The following is a 20,362-nucleotide window of genomic DNA, read 5'->3' on the forward strand; positions in this document are numbered from 1 at the left end:
CAAACGAAGTGGTCACAGTTTGAAACATGATAATATTGGTATATTTTTACATAATCCAGTTAAAGTAGGCTTGGTGGTCCAGTGGTTAAAGAAAGGGGCTCGTTATCTGGAGATTTCCAGTTCAATCCTAGCCCAGCCACTGACTCACTGTATATGACCCTGAGCAAGTCACTTAACCTTCTTCTGCTCCGTCCTTTGGATGAGACATAAAACCGAGGCCCTATTGTAAGTGACTTTGCAGCAGCAGTTGTGATACATAGATACATAGTCCTTGTTGCTTTGGAGAAAAGTGTCTGATTAACTAATTCATATTTAATAATAATAAACTCCAGTAACTTTTGTTTAAATGCTGTTCTGTCTTTCAAGTACTATATTTGTACATTTAAAAAAAAATGTATTGCCAATTACTGTGCCATGTAACAAGAAATAACATTTCGCTAAGATCTGAATGCAGAAGTAGAGGAAGTTACTGAACAAAAGGTAGAAACAGTAAACAGACAGTGATCTGTGATCTGTGATCAGTAACTTACTGTGTGTTTGATATTGGAGGTCACGCAGATAGCAACCCTCTAATTGACATTAAAACCAGCAGTTTGTCATTATTGGCATACTATTATATAAGTTGCAAATGATAGAATAAATGGTTTTGATAAATTTTGCTGCAGATAAATACTGCTTGATTCACATTTCATTTTTGTTTTCATGTTCTTACAGCTCAGAGTCTTCAAACTGGCAAAAAGTTGGAAAACTCTTAATGTCCTCATCACGGTGATCTTTGGGTCTCTGAAGGAAATGGGCAACTTGACCCTGATAGTGGTCATCGTGATTTACATCTTTGCTGTGATTGGGATGCAGCTCGTAGGCCGTGACTATTTAAAAAAGGTATGTACGTTTTTACAATGAAAGGTGTTCCCATAACTTCAGGGTCCCTGTGGCATTGCTTTCCAGCAAGGAAGGCACAGCAGCTGACAGGCCTGCTACTAACATTCCTGTATTGGAATACTCTGAACCAGCTGTACTACAGAGCTGCCTGAAAGACTTGCTGCTGGCATTGAATAAACCGTCTGAAAGACCCCTCCAGCCTGACACAGCTGTTTTTATATCTAGATAATAAGTGACAAGTACAGATCCCTTGGTTCTTGCTTAGCTGAAAGAAATGGGATCTGACTGCACTGTTTCTCTACTATGCAGTGAATCTCTCCTGTTGCTGCAGGGTTCAGATAACCAGGCTGGGATTGTATGGATTGTAATTTATCCACTCACTAGAGTTAATATCCCTTTTCTTCTTCAAAAGATGTTAATGCTCACAAAGCAGGCAGGACCTTGGTTTAACATCTGTGATTCATAGTGTTTCTTAGCAATCTGCTGTGAATGTTGCTCTGATTTGCCTGCTGTTTTGCGGTAAAATTAAAACACCACAGCAAATCATATAGACTGCTCGTTATAGTACATTGAATTGAGGGGAAATAAATTGTACTTGTTGGGTATATTTTCCAGTATGTAAAATACTGTCAATGTGAGACTGCAATACTGCCTATTGTCTCCATATCGTTGATTACTGACCTGACAATGTACTATAAATTCTCCCACCCTGCAGTTTTCATGCAGGTGGGTATATATAGGGTATAAATGACAGATCTTGGGGTGTTCTAGTAGATGTGCACACTGCTGTACTTGCAACTGATTTCCTTGTATGTTGTGTTTAACTATGATATAGGAAGCCTTCCCGGACCAGCAAGTCCCACGATGGAATTTCATTTATTTCTATTCTTCCTTTCTAATGGTGTTCCGGATTCTTTGTGGAGAGTGGGTGGAGCCTCTGTATGACTGTATGCGCTGTTCCAAAATGTACTTCTGCATCCCGCTGTTCTTAATGACATACATAGTAGGCAACTTCCTGGTGAGTATTCTCTATAGAGCTGCAAACACTCCATCGCTGTATTCTCCTATCCAGAGCTGCAAACACTCCATCTCTGTGTTCTCTTATCCAGAGCTGCAAACACCCCATCACTGTGTTCTCTTATCCAGAGCTGCAAACATTCAGTGGTCTGGTCTTTACAGTCAAGTAGACAATTAAATGCTTTAAAAATTGGATTGGTTGGTTCCCAAGTAAAAAGCAGTCTGGGGAATCCAGTGCTTTACAAGTTTAATAGCATTAGTACTTCAATACATTAATACGAATATGGTTATTATATATTTAGCCTTCAGGCTATAAAATGCAAAAAGCTAATATATATATATATATATATATATATATATATATATATATATATATATATATATATATATATATCACTCTCTTAAGACTAAAACATAATTTCTATACCCCATAACAATGCATCAATATAAAAGAGATATTAAATTCAAATATATGCTTACCTTCCAGTATATGGAAGTGTAGTGTAGGATATATTGAAAAATAAGAACTGTCTTCAAAAAGCAGGGACTTGACATCGACCAAACAGCAATCGGTTTTTGAGCGATCGTCAGAGCATGGACCACACAACCCTTAGTTAGCAAGTCGCACGAAATCGAAAGGGGTCTTGCTCTGGGCTTGATAGAATTTTGCCTCCATTGAATACATCAGAAGTCCCAAGTAAATCTAATCATCACTCGGCCTTGACATTTCTTATCTTTGAGTTTATTATACATTCTAGAAGGATCTGGTCAACTCATTTTACAAAACTGATTGGGTATAACGTCTTGCCAAAAAATATTAGAACATCAGGTGGACCAAAGTTCACAGAATCCTTGCTATAATATAATACAAGTATATGTGTATACAGTATATGAGAGATGTTTTTAATATGTAACAATAGCTCTTTTTGATTATATTAAGTTGAGTCAAAAAATATACAGTACGTCCCTCGTAGCCACATATTATGTTACCTTTTCAGTGTGTTGTCAATAGGCCAGTTTAACTTCATATACAAATGTGTGTTAACAAAGTATGGGACAAAGACTGCCTTTGAATAAGCATACAGTGGTCAGTTCAGTTATTTCCATTTAAATTTAAGCTATAATGAAACATGTTAAATATAATAGACTTATATTAACTTGTACCATGCTTGGACTAAGCTTGACCTCTCTCTTGGTTTCTAAAAATTCACCTGTACAAGCAGGTTTCAGATACCCAGTTTACTTGACAAGACTATTGTTTTGATTAATATGAAACACCATTGTAAGCATGTCTGTAAATTCACCGCATTAACTTAGTTTTCTCCCAAATAAAGTTGCTACTTATCTGATAATAACTAATACAACATTTAAACTCCCTCAATTCATGGAATGCTTGGTACGACTGCCAGATCCTCTTATCATAGAAAGACCCTGGACCAAAAACTAAGGACTACAAGCAAATCTCACTTTGACTGAATCTTCCATATCTAGTGTCATTCTGCTTGCAAGTAGCTAAGGGCAAGGTTATTTTTCTGTAGGTTTTTTGTGTACTAAAATTATTGAATACAATTTATACTTTGTCTAATTTTCCCACCTAAAAGTTACTGTTTTTTATTGCAGTAAAACCTTTATATAAACTAAACATTTATATTCTTTAATTTAATGGATATTGTAATGTCTAAAATATTTTTTGTTAGTTGGAGAAAGAAAATTAACTAATTCTTAAATTGATTAAATTAAATGCTCACTCCAGATTTTACAGTCTGTTTATATTACAGTAGAGCCCTAAATAAGCAAAAACACTTGCCAGTTTAAATATTATGTTTCTTATTAGACTAAAATACTTAAAACAGTATTTCTTTTCATAGAGTTTTGTCACTCTATTATTAGATCAGAATACTTTTTTTTTTTTTAATTATTATTTATTTAAAACCTCTATGCTTAGTAACAACACAATCAAATAAAATCAAATAGGTCTTTTTATTTTTAAATATTGTTCTGCCTAAAAAAGGGTTACCCTTTTTGTTTTTGATAATTTGCAATTCCTGCTTCTTTCAGGGTTATAGGTTTCCATGCGCAATAGTCTAGCCGGCCTTCAAAAGTGTATGCGCATGAATAACAAAGGCACATAGACAAGCTTTTTTTCCTTTTCCTAACATCAACATTTGTTCAGTTTTCTTAGTTCAAATCATTGTAACCTGTTCATAATTTGCTGCAATATTATTTATGCTGGTTTTATATTCTTTAAAACACAGTATAATTATTACAATATTCTGAAAGTGTCAGTTAATACTGAACTTCTCTCATTTTTAACTGTAATATGTTCTTTCAACAATAGTAATGTTATTTAAAGTTTAACTTTAAATGATTTTATAACATGTATTTCTAATTTAGATACTTCAGTATAACAGTTGCTAATGTTATTTTACTGAATTAAGTCTGACCCCTTTCTCTATTCATACAAAATCCAGCTGAAGCAGGTTTTAAGAGATACTCCTTTTGCCAGTTTGTTTGGTATTGATTAGTATGAGACACGACCGTAAGCATTTTCTAATACTGCTACCTTCTGTTATCCGAAAGTAATGAAAGTAAAGTAATGAAGGAAACTGGCTACTTTTTCTCATAAAACTGGAATATGCTAACAGTACCTTATGATAAAATACAGATCTATTTGAAAGGACCATATACAGCATTATTATAATTATTGACAAAGATTATATCCTATTATTTCAATCAATACAGGCTAGTTTAAATCATCCAAGTCATGTCTAATAAACATTCCCAACAGGATTCGAACTCTACACCAGGCTCAGCTTGGGTTGGTTCTGCGAACACCACGACAGGCCTGTGCAGATCTGCTAAAAAACATTTTCTAAAACACATTAAAGTCATTACAATATTTGTTGCAGTTTGACAAATATTCAATGTGTATCCCAAAGATCAGCCTTCTTCCAGTAGCTGTGACAGTCTTGGGTCAGTTTCTGCTGTCAGTGAGTCAGTTTCTGCTCGCAGGTGTGGGTGACAGTCTTTAAAAGACTGATACCTGCAAAAACTTAAATCTTGTTAGCTGGGCTCGCATCTCTACATTCCCAACCCCATCGTCGGTGGGCAAACACAATTTATTATTTTATATTTCTAGATGCTGAATCTATTCTTTTATATTTCTAAGAGCTGAACCTATTCTTTTATATTTCTAGATGCTAAAATAAAAATTTTATATTTTTAGGTGTTGAATCTATTCTTGGCTCTCCTTCTTAACTTCTTTGCCGGAGATATCTTCACAGCAGATACATCAGAGTCTGTTCCCATGAAGATGAAAATGCAAAAATTCACGTCTATGCTGAAAATGCGAAATAAGCAAGTTCCTTCTGATGCAAAAACCGAACCTACTCCCCAAAACAGCCAACTGTCTGGAGGGTCAAAGACCACAAATAGCAAGGAAGGTAAGTACCACTGTTGGGGAATGCTTTGGAATTATTGCCCATGGGGTTGTCATACATTTGAAACCTACATCAGAATGTTTTATTATGACTCTACATTGACATTTTTGTTTTTGCAGTGATTAAATAAAGAAACATACAGTGATTAAACAAAGAAACATAGAACACCCAATTGCTTCTGTAGTTCAGCAGTGTGCACATGTATTAGAACACCCCATTGCTTCTGTAGTTTTGATTTGTTGTGTATATGAAATCAAACCACTGTAACTGAAAATCTATGGAACTGGTCAGAATATGCAAATTAGTGATTGTCTAATTTAGTTGACGTGCAATTCCTTTCAAATAGTAAGAGAAAAGGAAAAAGTAGCCACAAATGGGAAAATGCATGACACTTTTTAGACATTGTTTAAGATGCCTAATTAAAGCACAGAGTGGGCTAACATTTTCACACAAAAGTTCCTATATTGACCGGAGGTTGAAATGTTCACACTCTGATGTTTTCAGTGCAGGCAGGTATACGAAGCATATAAATGACACATCTTGTAATAAATGTGCACACTGCTGTATATTGTGTTGCTCATATTTGAAGTGAAGCTGGTTGGATTGTATTCGGTCGTCTTCCCTTTTTAGACTGTGGCTCTGATGTTAAACAGAAGAAAAACAAATGCCCTCCGAACCGGTCATCACATGAAGAGATCCCCACTGTCAGTGCACAGTGCCGAAAATATGAAAATGGATCTGCAGTTATGGTGGTAAGACATACCAGCAAACCTGAATAATAATAATAATCACAATGGTTTTAGTTATTCTTTGGGCTTTATGATGTTAGTTCGTCCCTGGTAACATAAACCCCGAAAATGAAAACTGCAAACTGTGAGTTCAAATTGAGTTTAAAGCCATGTTGCTTGGAGTGAAAATAGCACTTTATGCAACTGCCTTATTTTCATTAAAAAACAGACCCTTAAAAAAGAAATTTCAAAGTGCTAGTCATATAATAGCTGCTGTATACCTAGAGGATGCATCTAGTGTGATTGGAATTAGCACATATTCTATAACAGGAGATTGCTATCTCTTTGTGTTCTCACTCTGCCCTCCCAGTTATTGCTAGTTTTCACTCACTCGATGTTGTGTGTTCGGTGAGTGGAGAACGGGTGTGGAGAAGGAGAAAGTAAAAAAGTAAAGTAAATTAAATTCAAGCGTACAATTGCTATTTCATGCTGGAAGGACCAGCACAATCTTGTGTGCTTGTTCGGACTCACCGTGTTTGTTTGTCTGTTCGTCCGCTGTTTCGTGTGAATCTGTTTTGTTTGTCTATTTATTTTGGTCTCAAGTGCTGGTTCCTGTGTTTTGCTTTTCAAACCTTTTATTTTCTGTTCTGTTTAATTATTAAATGCTGAGCGCAAAGAAGTGCTCAGCTTCACCAAACTCCACGTCTCTGTCTGTTCTGTGTTGGTCCCTGTTTCTGGCCTGAAGTCGTCGACTACAGCCATCTTTGTGACACACAAGCAGAGCATACATCCAGATATATATATATATATATATCTATATATATTATATATATATATATATATATATATATATATATGTGTTATGGTTATGTTCTTTTATAATGTTGTATAAACCTATGTGCTTCTTTGCTTAGTAAATGCATTACTGGACCACATTAGGTAATGTATACGCTGTCTGTGCGCAGGGAAGTAAATTGCATCTTTGTTTGTGGTTATCAGCTGGAAACAGTGGAGGAAGTTCAAGTAGAACCTGAAATAGAACAAGTCCATTCAGTGATCGGGAAAAGCAAAGAGAAAAGTAAAAAGCAGCCCGTGGAGCACACGGTGACAGAGGAGAAAAAGCAAAATGCAGAGGTGGAAGAGCTGGAGGAGATGAAGCAACAAAGCGTGATGCAGCCATGTGTACCAGCCCTCTGCTGCAGGCATTGCTCCTGCTGTGAGTCATGGCAAGTCTACAGCTCTTTGAGGCACCCTGTCTTCAAACTGGTCAAGCACTCTCTGTTCGAGGGGATCGTCCTGTTCATCATTCTCGTCAGCACAATAACACTGGTGAGGACTGCAGGCACATGCTGTACCAGGTGCAGCTACGTGTGTATCAGTGCAAACAAAACATTTAATATACATCTATACACAAGGTAATAAATAAACAGTGCAGCAGACATTTATTACTACATCTCATTGCTTCTGTAGTTTTGATTTGTTGTGCATACGAAATCGAACCACTAGAACTGAAAATTTAGTGACTTGTCTAATTGACTTTATTAGGCCACACGTGCAATTCATTTAAAATAGTAAGAGAAAGGGAACACATAGCCACAAATGGTAAAATGCATTAGGTGTTTTAGAAGTTGTTTAAGATTCCCAATTAAAGCACAAAGTGGTTTTTCAAACACAAGGGCCTATTGTTTCTATATCACTGATTACTGAGTGGAAATTGAAATTCTCGCTTCCTGAGGTTTTCATGCAGGTAGGTATATAAAGAATATAAATGACAAATTTTGAGGTGTTCTAATAAATGTGCACACTAATGAATCCACACTGAAAAACCCAGGAACATAGGGTACAATTAGGACGTGCTGTGCAAACACCCCACCCAGTTGTCTGGATAAGTCCTTGCTGGCTGGAATCAAAGAAGCACCATGTGTCAGGCCAGTGACGCAGTTCAGTTTGATAATGTTTGATTATTCTATTTGATGTGTTGTGAATGAATCACTCTGTCTATGAGTGTAATATTTACCACCCCTGCTACTGTAGACAGTGGATGACAAATATACCAAGAAGAACCCCAAGATTCAGGAAGTGCTGCGTTACCTGGACCACTTCTACCTGGCCTTCTTCAACTTGGAAATGGTGCTGAAAATAATAGGCCTCGGGGTGACAAGCTACTTCACCGATGTGTGGACATTGCTGGACTTTCTTCTGGTTGTGGTAGGTGAGGTTACTCCTTGTAGTCCAGATATTTAAGTATATGAAACCTATTCAGTGTCAGTGCAGTGAGTCAGGATAAAATAAAGGCAATGCTGCATTATTCTTTTGTGATGTTTGTTGAACCAGACTGTGCTGTGCTATGTTGTGTTAGGACAGGAGGTCAGCATCTGGAATCCCCATGAAAGTGATACAATTCCAGTTTATGGTGGTTCCATTTTAATAGACCCTACAGTCACAAAAACAAATAGTCATATTTGGGTAAAAACCATTAATGGGAATGTTATAATTCCCATCAAAAATAAAAGTGCAACACTCAACATCTGGACTCCAGCTGTCGCTATTCCATCACAGGAGTGTGCTCTGTTTACATTTGGAACCTGCAATCTGCAATACTTCTAGTGATCTAGTGAACAGATAATACACTTTGGCAAACTCATTTAAAATCATTGATATAGTAAGTCAAAAAAGAGCTTATCAACCAGAATAAGGTTCCAATTCAATTAAATCATTTAGGAATTTGCAATAAATCCATGCATTTAGGTCCAGTTTGCATTTCGTTTGCACCAGTGTAAATGTTCGCCCCACTTGAGTGAAAATAATAACAGTGCAGTAACATTATTAGTTTACTGTTGTTTTTCTCTATGCAGATTGTCTCAGATTTGCTATCTCTGTCTCTTTCCCCTTAGATTGGTTGGCTGGGTGTGCTGAGCAGCAGCATCAAATCCCTCCGATCCCTGAGATCCTTCCGAACTCTTCGCGCTTTGAGACCCCTGAGAGCCATTTCTCGTTGGGAAGGAATGAGGGTAGGCATTGCTTTGATACTGCACTCATATATATATATATATATATATATATATATATATATATATATATATATATAGATATATATATATATATATATATATATATATATATATATATATATATATATTATATATATATTATATATATATAATTGATGACATCACACAGAGGCGTGGTATGTCTTGTAGTAAACCACAGGTAGGAGACTTGAATTTCACTTCAACAACACTCTCAGTGTTTTTTATTTATTTAATTCGCTATAACAAACAAACAAACAAAACAAAAGCCTAACTCCGGCAAGGAGCGCTAACTTAACTTTTGTAAGATGACCCTGTCTAACCCCAGGACTGCTAGCCGTTTACCCGTTACAAAATAAATATTAAACTTAAGTTCTTTAATAACACATTTATTCTCTTGAATTTCTCTCTACAACTCCACACACACGTGCCCTTCTTCCATACACCTCCCTTAGATGGGCTGAACCTGTCCTTTTTTAAAGGGCTTGTAATTGCTTAATTTAAGTCCACCTGTCAACAATAAATCAATTAACTGGGCCAACAAGCCAAACCCTGTGGCCTTCTGGGCAATGTACAGGTAGTGGACAAAAAAATTGATACACCTGGGTAGATGAGAGACACCCAAGTATATTGAAAGCAAGGGCTTCCGCACAGGTGTGGCTCATGTGTTAATTAAGCAAATAACATCCCAGCATGCTTAGGGTCATGTGTCTTCCAGGTTGACAATGCTCCATCCACAGAGCACATGTGGTGTCCAGTGATTTGATGAGCATGACACTGATGTTATCCTTATGTCATGGCCTTCTCAGTCACCAGATCTGAACCCAATCGAGCATTTATGGGATATTCTGGAGCGACACTTGAGACACCGTTTTCCACCTCCATCAACCTCCTGCAGACTTCCAGAGGCTAGTAGCCTCTATGCCACGGCGCATACAGGCCGTACTGGCCACACGTGGTGGCCCAATGCCTTATTAAGTGACTTTACATTGGTGTTTCCATTTTTTTGTCCACTACCTATCATTTCCTCCTGATTCCCTAGTAGTTAGATCAAGACCTATAGTGGTTGTACAGTGAAAATACAGGGCATGAAGCTCTTTCCATCCTCAAGCTTATATAGTACTCTTGAATGACTTTATTACAAGAGAGTTGTGATGAGAGGTTCCGGTCTCAGGATTTACTGTATCAACCTGTACAACACTGCTCCTATAACGCCCCAAACAAGCTGCCCCACCCTTTTGTGCAGCGGTTAGAGTGCAGTATTTGGGGGCCTCATCGTTGACTCTAAGTTAGAATCAGCCAGGGCAAATGAATATATGTTGATTTACTTGTATTTACTGAGCTGTGTGTATATGACATACATTCAGGATATATTTCAAAAGTTTGGTTTGCCATCCTTTTAGCTGTAAGGTTGACTCATTTCTGACTGACATCTGTACCAGTTAAGTTCCTACTGATTATGCCTTTTAACCCTTATATATTGTGTTTGCTGTGATGTTGTGAGCCTCTTGCCCTCTCATCATTGTAAATGTGAATTAGTTCTCAATGACTCGTCTGGATAAATAAAAGTTTTGACTGATTGATTAATTGACATGCATATTGGAATCACTATGCCAGGGAGTGTTATGAACATGTTATACGTATATCTTTTCAATATGCTGGTAGGAGGCAACTCGTGTGGCAAATGAAAGTTGACTATATTTGTGGATTCTTCATCACATACATTAGGACCTGAGGTTAGTATTCACGCTTGTGTGGTACCTGTCATTTCTTTGTCTTTCAGCTGGTTGTAAATGCCTTGATTTCCTCAATACCCTCCATCTCAAATGTCATGCTGGTCTGCTTGGTGTTCTGGCTTATATTTGGCATTATAGGAGTTCAAATCTACGGGGGGAAATTCTTCCAGTGTGTGGACAGCAATGGAATCAGGCTGCCCGTTGATATTGTGAACAACTATACAGATTGCAAAGCAAATGAAGACAAGGGCTATGAGTGGAAGAACGAAGCCATTCACTTTGACAACATCATGGCCGCCTATTTGGCTCTCTTGCAAGTGGTAGGTAATACATGCAGTTTGAATTTAGTTATATTTCAATTTGTTTATTCATTCTGTTGTTTTCTTAAGGCCAACATACATGGTGACACGTTTGGGTCCAGCTTTGTGATAAATTACATGTCCAATGCAACAAGTATGTATAGCTTACTGCAGGTTATTACAGGTCTAATAGTACAGTGTTCATATGGTTCATGTGTATTTACACAGCTCTTTTGTGTATTCTATACTGTGTATAAAGTTTGTTATGGATGAAATTCCATTTTACAGGCGTTCCACTTTAATTAAAGATACAGTCATAAAAGCAAAGGTATAGCCATGGTGTTTTTTAGTCTAAATTAATTTAAGTTAGTTAAAGAAAGTGTCTCATTAACCCAAAAATGAATTGGCTCCATGTTTTAGTTCCACGATGCAATTGAGCTGAAGTGCGTGTGGTAGAGAAATGAGGGAGCAATTGTGAGAATGATGAGGGGACAGAGCAGATTCTCCAGACAGCGGTGTAGAGGAATCTATTGATGAGAATGTAACATGGCAATAGATTCCTCTAACATCACTGTCTGGGGAATTTGCTCTGTCCCCTCATCATTCTCATAATTGTTTTAGCATTTCCACAAGTATGTCTGCTATTTTAGTAGTTTGTTGCAATTTACAGTATGTTTCCCTTAACAGTCAACATTTGAAGGCTGGATTGAAATTATGGCCAGTGCTGCTGATGCAAGAGGGGTAAGTAGACAAGCTGCCTCACCCTTTTGTGCAGCGGTTAGAGTGCAGTATCCTGAGCACGCCCCCTGGGGTGGATTTGGAGGCCTCATTCTTAACCCCCATGTCTACTGACAGAACCTTGGGTTGCTTTATTGTATAATGCATGTATGTTGTCATACAGCAGGGCAACAAATAACCTCTTTGTTTAAAGGGTGCAGTACCCCTTGCATTTAAAAACAATTTTAAAAGGGATCACACTTTAGTTTAAGGATCTAGTTAATATATTATATTTATATAAATATATATATATTATATATAATAAATTATATATATATATATATATATATATATATATATATATATATATATATATATATATATATATATGTTATTGAAGATGTTGACGATTCTTAACAAATGAAAGTAGTTTATTGCTGATGAAACATGTATGTCAATAATATGTTTTATAGCATGCATTACAATATTCTGTTATTATTAACAAAGTATTTTGCCAACAGATCGACCTACAGCCTGACACTGATGCAAACACCTATAGTCTTTTGTATTTCGTTGCCTTTATTGTTGTGGGGACGTTTTTCACACTAAATTTGTTCATTGGTGTAATCATTGATAACTTCAATACAGTGCATAAAAGGGTAAGCACTTTTTTTTTTTGTCATTTTAGCATTTTTTCAGTCCAATATGGATCATTGATCGGAACCTGAGAGACTACAGGCTAAAGTCCGCAGAGCAAACACCGGTGTACACCGGTGTACTGAGCCGAATACCGAGATAGAGACTGTTGAGACCAGCAGCAAGTTCTCTGCTTTGCTGAGAGAGCTGGCTCAGTTACCAGAGCAGGCAGGCATTTGTTTTATTGTGTAACTCAGTTAGCGTCAGGCTAGAGATCATTACGTTTATCCACGTGTGCAAACCGTGCATAGAATATGACACTTGTATTATTTAAGTGGAATCTATTCAATCCATCTAAACATTTGTAGATCAACACTGATGTCACTTAAGTGATTAAAATAAGACCCACTCTGTCATTTTACAGATCTTTTAAAGATAGAAATGCACTAAAGAAGAGATTGTATTTCCCTAACCCTGGGCACACAGAGTTTTTCTCTAACGGTTTAAAGAGCATGGTATTAAGAGCCATAGAACAGTGTCCATTGACTCTTCAGAGATCAGGCGTTTATGGCTGATTTTTCTTCAAAGTAAAAACAATCTTCTTTAAATTGTGCAGTTTATTTGGTGCAGTTCATTGTCTGAAGAGGAGGTTGAAATTATTTGCCTGTTTGGATGCACTTTCCTGATTTTGTCCTTGTTCTCTGTCTTGCAGTCCAGGAAGGAAGGTGCCTTGGTCATGCTTTTGACAGAAGATCAGAGACACTTGTATGGAGCCTTAAAACGGGTTTCTAAAGTTAGACCAACCAAAATGATTCCTTGTCCAAAAGTAAGCTGCCATTCTTCCACCCTTCTGTTTCCTTACAAATAGACAGAGTTCAGAAAGTATTACTAGAATTTACAGGTCACATGATAATAGAGCACATTGCTGTATTACTGGAATCTACAGTAGAGTTCTGCATGGGTCCGATTTTTACAACCTGGTCCGACCCGGTCCCGCTACTACAGGACCTAACCTGAACCCGCAACCTACTGCAACACCTTACCCGCGACCCGACCCTACCCACTTTAATAAGACCTGCAACCCGACCCAGTCCCGCAAGTGTTTGTCCTTTACCTAATGCCTGCGTCAACTGACTCTCACATTCACACAGTTATGTCTACCATTCTCCATAGATTGAGTTTACACAATAGGCTATACAGCGTGGTAGCTTTCTCTAGTGGTCTGCATATATTTTAACATTGTTACATATTAACTATCGCTACTTTACTATAAAATACCTATCTCTTCCTTTCGTGCCACCAGCTGAAAGGGAGCTACACCTGTGCAGAGATGATCTACCAGTTTTGTGGCTGTCATTTACAAAAACATAATGACAGGTTTTACAAGCAACGAATCCAGTCAAATGTTTATTGTTTTCATTCGCTATGATTCCAAAAGAATTCCACATTTCTGATTTACCTCTCAAACTATTATCCACTCCATTATGTAAACCCTGCGCATGATAAAAAGATCTTGCAACGGATCAAACAAGCGAGAACAACACTGCTTAGTCAGCTGACCCCTCCATAATCACCTCCTGCTTTAGTGCAGGAAATACCGGTACATTTACCTTCTAATGCGTTATTTGGGAATGGGTTTACAGACAAGTACGCTTAAAGGACAGAATACATTTTTGGTGATTCAAATTTAGACCCGAAATGTTTTTTTGTTTTTTTTTACCCTAACAGCAAACCGCAAAAAAAGTTCACGGCCCGATGCAGGACTCTAATATACAGGTCACATCCTAATAGAGCACATTGCTGTAGTACTAGAATCTACAGGTCACTTGCTAATAGAGCACATTGCTGTATTACCAGAATCTACAGGGCACATGCTAATATAGCACATTGCTGTATTACCAGAATCTACAGGTCAAATGTTAATAGAGCACATTGCTGTATTACCAGAATCTACAGGTCAAATGCTAATAGAACACATTGCTGTATTACCAGAATCTACAGGTCAAATGTTAATAGAGCACATTGCTGTATTACTAGAATCTACAGGTCACATGTTAATAGAGCACATTGCTGTATTACTAGAATCTACAGGTCAAAGGTTAATACTGTACGTTGTTATATTACTTGTAAACAACACTTTTACTACATCTGTATATCTTAATAAGGGAGTGTTTAAAGTTAGATAATTCTTTTATCTGAACTAACTCTGGTATGTTTTTTGTTTGTTTGTTTTTTCAGAATGTCGTTTTATTATTCTTTTACAAAGTGGTGCATCACAAATATTTCGAACCCCTGACAATTCTTTTGATAGTTTTAAACATGTTTCTTATGACAAGTGAGCATTATGGGCAATCTGACAGTTTTATTCAAGCCCAGGATGTGGTGAGTCTGGTATTCACGACTCTGTTTACTGTTGAAGCTGTCATCAAGCTCCTGGGACTGCGACTGTATTACTTTACTCGCCCCTGGAATGTCTTTGATATTTTAGTGGTCACAGTATCCATTGTAGGTAAGCATCATTTTAAATATATCAATATGACGTGTTTAAAGTAATACCCAATCATCTAAAACTTACTGTGTATTTGAGATAAAAGCTATGATATTGTTTGGTCTATCAAAAATGTTAGCAAGCCATTATTATTGTTTTGTTGTGATTGAGACACATGTTTGAAATAATTTCTAGCAGATGGAATAACAGAAGTCACACTTTTTCTAACAGTAACCATCCCATTGTTTTGTTGATTTCAAATGTGTTCAACATACTTATAGAAAGATATTTATGTCATTGTAAATACAAAGCTGGAAGCCATTTGCAGCAGTGTGTTAGATCAGTTCAATTACAGGCATAGATTTTCGTGAGAAAATCTGTTATTATATATATATATATATATATATATATATATATATATATATATATATATATATATATATATATATATATATATATAACAGATTTTCTTATTTATGTATGTATGTAGTTAGAACAAAATGAACATGAAAGGTCATGGAGGTAAATTGAATTGATCTAAACACGCCAGTGTTTACCCCATTGCAATAGAAGTCTTTCTGTACCAATGTTGCAAAAATCAAGCCCCGAACACGAGTCTTCAATGTATTTGTTTGTTAACGGAAGGAAAATACCAGGAAAGGGTGTTTTTTTTTATCTAAACAGAATAGAAAAATTAATGTTAGGATCATGTGTGATGATATATAGTATCTGTTTAATAATACATATTTTTAAAGGTGCCTTTAGAATGTCTTTCACACTGGTGTTGGTGTTGCAAGCGCGCTACAGTGTAACAGCTAGCTCCAGCTCTCACTGCACTCACTGTCTGAGAAGCAGCTTGTCAATCCCCCCTCCTCCACTAGGTGTCACCAGAAGGCAATAATTGCTACAGAGAGCTCTTTATTATGCCGCAAGATTTTGTAAGTGAACTCTGTGAATTGAGGAGGAGCTCTTTTAATAAACTGGATGCTTTATTATTACACCATTATACAGTCGTGCACATCTCAAAAACTGTATTCTCAATGACTGTTCGAAGAATGTGGAAATGTGAATGTTTAACTTAAAGATAATAAAAATAAAACACAAAAGCAATAGAAAAAACATGGACTATAAAAGTAGAACTATGGGATTTGTTTTGGAGAAGCATAATACAAAGTTAACATTACAAACTTGTGTGGTAAAGCTGTTAAACACCCTTGCATCCCTAAGCACAGGCTCTGTAGCATTGTGGTCGTCGTGCTGGTAATGATTGTGCACTTACAGTTCAAGCCACAGCGTGATTAGAATGGATTGTCAAAGAATTTCACTGAAGAAAGCAACATTGAGACAACTGCTAACACTTTACTGATGTGATACCCAGCATTGAAATGATCAATACATGTTTCAATGACAAGCTGTAAGCTGCTGAGCGAATCTGGTCCACAGCTACAGATAGTGGTGCTTGTATGCTGCTCAGGGAATCCCCAGAGGCACTGATTGCTTTTGCTTTGCTGTCATTTAGAAAATCACACTTCAATACTGTCTCCAGACCTCAATATTCTGAAATATACATCCTAATCTGTGTTCATTCCTTTGAAGTTATGGATTTTAGAATGTGGATTTATGAAAAATGTTATTCAAACATTCCAAAGAACCCACTAACAGCACGGCAAGCCATAATCTCTCCATTCATTTTGTATGAATCTCCTCCCTGCATATTAGATCCTTTTACATTTCATTGGCCTAAACTACTTTCATACTGAAATCCTATATAATAAAAAATATGAAAGAAAACACTTTGTAATAATATTTGGGAAACAAATAGAATTATAGTTTGCAAATTTAAAGAAAATCTGTTGATTATTTGATGAGTCCTGCAGATGAAAAGAGAGACAGATTCATATGATCAAAATACGCAAACAAGATAAACACCTGGGCTGGACAGTGCATGGCAGATGTGTGCATAGACACCAGCAAAGCTGATACAACCAGGGTTAAAATGACATTGATTTAGATATGGGGATCAACCCCAGAACTGCTAAAATCAGAAATGCATATATTAAAAATAATTTGAAAATGTGAGAAAAAAATACTAGATTCAGGTGTTTAGAACCAATTCCGTTACCTTTTACTAGAATTGTGGTTGCAATATCTTTTTCAACAGAATCCCAATTGCTCTGATATTTGTTATTCACACACCCTCAACCACTGTGGGTTGAAACGGAACAGATACTGTATCTGCAGTCTGTGGGGACTGGCCTCACAACTCAGAGCAGTGCAATGTCCTCATGGCACTTGCCTGCTAAATATCTTGGTGTCCCTGAGTAGATCATCATTAACTGTACAGCCAGTGCAGCGTGAAACCCCACATGTTAACCATTTCCATCAGAACTACCAGTTCAGATATGTGTTCATCATTTTTGCTCAGAGAAATAGTGACTACCAAGTCTAGCCCTGTAGCTCTGGGCATAGTGAAATTGCATGTCATTTTATTTATTTTTCTACTCTTTGAATTTTAGGAAACTTATTGGAGAAGGCAGCAGAAAACATCTCCTTCTCCCCCACTATTCTGCGTGTGTTCAGAGTGGCACGGCTGGGACGGCTGCTGAGACTTGTCAGGTCCCTCAAAGGAATACGGAGGTTGCTCTTCACTCTGATCATGTCTATCCCTGCCCTGTTTAACATTGGGGTCCTTCTACTCCTGGTCATGTTCATTTACTCCATTCTGGGAATGACGTTGTTTCAAGACCTGCCCAGATCAGGATCCATCAATGAAATTGTGAACTTTGAAACCTTTGCAAACAGCATGTTGTTGTTGTTTAGACTAACCACGGCAGCTGGCTGGAATGATGTTCTCCAGCAAATCATGAAAAGTGACACCCAGCCAGCCTTTGTGTGCATTTTGTACATGTCCTCCTACATATTGGTCACTTTCATCGTCATCGTCAACATGTATGTAGCTGTTATTCTGGAAAACTTTACTGAAGTCCAGGAACAAGAGCTGGAAGGAGTCACAGATGACCACATTGACATGTTTTACGAGGAGTGGAGTAAGTATGACCCGTCTGCCACAGAGTTTATCAGTTTGGAACAGCTGCCAGACTTTCTCGATAGTCTCAAGTCTCCTTTGAAAATACCAAAACCAAACGCAGTCAAGATTGCAGCCTTAAACCTTCCCATAACCAGCGAGAACAAGCTGCACTGCCTAGATATACTGAGAGGGATCAGCTGTGTGATCGTGGGCAGAGTAGAAGAAACAGACCCTTTGAAGAAACTGCAAGTGCAAATAACCACAAGGACACTGAAGAGGTTCCCGATCCGCAACAACATGCCGGCCAGCACCACCACACTGATGTTACGCAGGGAATTCAAGGCTGCCTTGACGATCCAGAGAGCGTTCCGGAAGTGGCAATTGCGTCGGAGACACCTCACTGCCCACAAGCGCAAGGACTGGAAGTCTCAGTCCTCCTTCTAGAGAAATTCAAGGAGCTTGTAATTCACCAAACCAATCTCTGATTTCATTTCATGCCAAGACTACAAATAACAGGCTTTTTGATCCAGCAAATGAGGGTCAAATATGCAATAGTGAAGTATATATCTTTTGGAGGGCTCATGTTCTATCGTTTCTAACGGTACAACCCTAATCAGAAACCTGTACATGTTTTATCATAGGCTCACTGGAACAGCCTAATCATGAACGAGTACGTATTTCATCATAGGCTCATTCGAACAGTTTGCAACAAACTAATGTTTACGGTACTCACTTGTGATAAATTATAATGTGTTTGTACTGTAATGTTTGATTATTGTAAAAGTTTAAATCAGCTGATTGAAACTGTTGAGACTAAAGGACTGTTGTTATTTGTAACATTGTAAAGCACAGATTCATCTCTTTGGGGCTAACACATGACATACTTACATCGTGGTAGTGATTGATTCATTAATATTCCAAGTATACCGTGCATCAAAAGAAACTTATCACTATCATAACACATTTATTTTTGGAAAAAAAAATAATGTATATAAACGATGGACATTGACAAAATGTTTTTGGTTTCTTTTTATGACCATGACATGCTTGAGTGACTATGACTGAAGCATGTGCACTTAATCACCTATTTAGTGAGACAGTTGATTGGACACTGGATATGGAGTGATTTCAGCTGTTGAATTGCACGCTTGAATAAAAGCAATAAAGAAAATCACAGAAAAAAAACTATATATCACGTCTTTCAAGAGAGCAGTGCCTTTGTGCAATCGACATGTTGGAGGCTGGACTAGGGCAGCGTACTGTAGCTCGCCGTCTAGGGTACCCGCAACCAGCAATTTCAAACCTGGCGAGATGGTATAACCAGACACGTTCTGTTAATGAACTGGGAGACCAAGAGTCACAACACCTGTCCAAGATTGACAGATCATTTTGCAGCATCTTTGCGATGTCAATTGTTAATCAGCACAATAAAAAAAATCACTGCACCTGCTCTAAAACAGAGGTGGTCATTTTTTGATCACTTCTAGTGAAATTTATCCAAATGATGCTCAAATATAAGTGATAAGTTTCTTTTGATGCTCAGTATAGATAGATAAATAGAAAGGAGGATGGTGGGAAGCAGAGAGATTGTTTGTTACGATCATGTGCTGCTTTTAATGCAACATGGGATTGGCAGATGCACAAAGCATGTTTAGTTTTAGTGAAAGAATAATGCAAACAAGGCATTTGACTGGCTGCAAAAGGATTGAAGGTAAAAAAAGACATTCACATTATTAGAAGATCTAAAGAAAAAAAAAAACAACCTAGAAACCCAGTCAAAATATGAAATAATTTGAAATTTCAGTTATGTAATTAGAAAAATGTCACGTAACTAACGAAAAAAAAAAAACAACAACAGAAAATGGTGAACCTGGTTGCTAAGCCATGCATTACGACAGGGGACCAAAGCACCACGTAATAGTATCACATGCAACTTCAGGTGGCCAGTTACAAAGCCTGAAGGTCTGGTCTCATTTGTCTTTGTATATAAATATTAAATTAGACATATATTGTTAAGTGTGTATTGATGTATTTATTAATTTGAATGTGTATGTTCAGATTTAACATTACCATTTTATATGTGATCTTTGTACTGATTGAGTGGAGAATATTGTGCTTTGTTTGTTCAGAGATTAACTGGGCTGCTGAAATAACACTAAATATATAAAAAATGTGCTTAAAAATCTAGATAATGGATGTTATGTGCTGTACTGGGAGATGAGCTGTGTTGGGTCTGCGCCAAACGTAACGTTTGGCATTTAGACCAAAAAGTTCCAATTTGGTCTCGTCTGACCACAACACATTTTGCCACATTTTTGCAGGATCACTCAGGTACTTTGTTGGATCACTCAGGTTCTTTGTT

General features: G+C 37.2%; 1 protein-coding gene across 1 annotated transcript; it reads left to right on the plus strand.

Annotated features, from left to right (window-relative positions):
* Positions 1 to 792: 792 nt before the first annotated feature.
* LOC121326902 (sodium channel protein 60E-like) lies at positions 793 to 18,923 on the plus strand. Its single transcript, XM_041270546.1, has 13 exons — positions 793 to 882; positions 1,718 to 1,900; positions 5,126 to 5,342; positions 5,970 to 6,091; positions 7,067 to 7,396; positions 8,102 to 8,275; positions 8,962 to 9,078; positions 10,880 to 11,152; positions 11,819 to 11,872; positions 12,370 to 12,507; positions 13,197 to 13,310; positions 14,723 to 14,993; positions 17,489 to 18,923. Exons 1-13 carry the CDS (start codon positions 793 to 795, stop codon positions 18,442 to 18,444), a joined length of 3,039 nt encoding a protein of 1,012 aa, XP_041126480.1. The 3' UTR covers positions 18,445 to 18,923.
* The last annotated feature ends 1,439 nt before the right edge of the window (positions 18,924 to 20,362 follow it).

The sequence above is a fragment of the Polyodon spathula genome, chromosome 2 (genome assembly GCF_017654505.1).
Source record: "Polyodon spathula isolate WHYD16114869_AA chromosome 2, ASM1765450v1, whole genome shotgun sequence".
NCBI classification, from domain to species: domain Eukaryota; kingdom Metazoa; phylum Chordata; class Actinopteri; order Acipenseriformes; family Polyodontidae; genus Polyodon; species Polyodon spathula.

Bases quoted from the DNA above. Each gene is read 5' to 3' on its own strand.
- LOC121326902 (XM_041270546.1), top strand. From the start codon at position 793: ATGGGCAACTTGACCCTGATAGTGGTCATCGTGATTTACATCTTTGCT. The intron at 7,397-8,101 runs GTGAGGACTGCA...CTGCTACTGTAG, and splicing joins TCGTCAGCACAATAACACTG to ACAGTGGATGACAAATATAC. The intron at 11,873-12,369 runs GTAAGTAGACAA...TTTTGCCAACAG, and splicing joins GTGCTGCTGATGCAAGAGGG to ATCGACCTACAGCCTGACAC.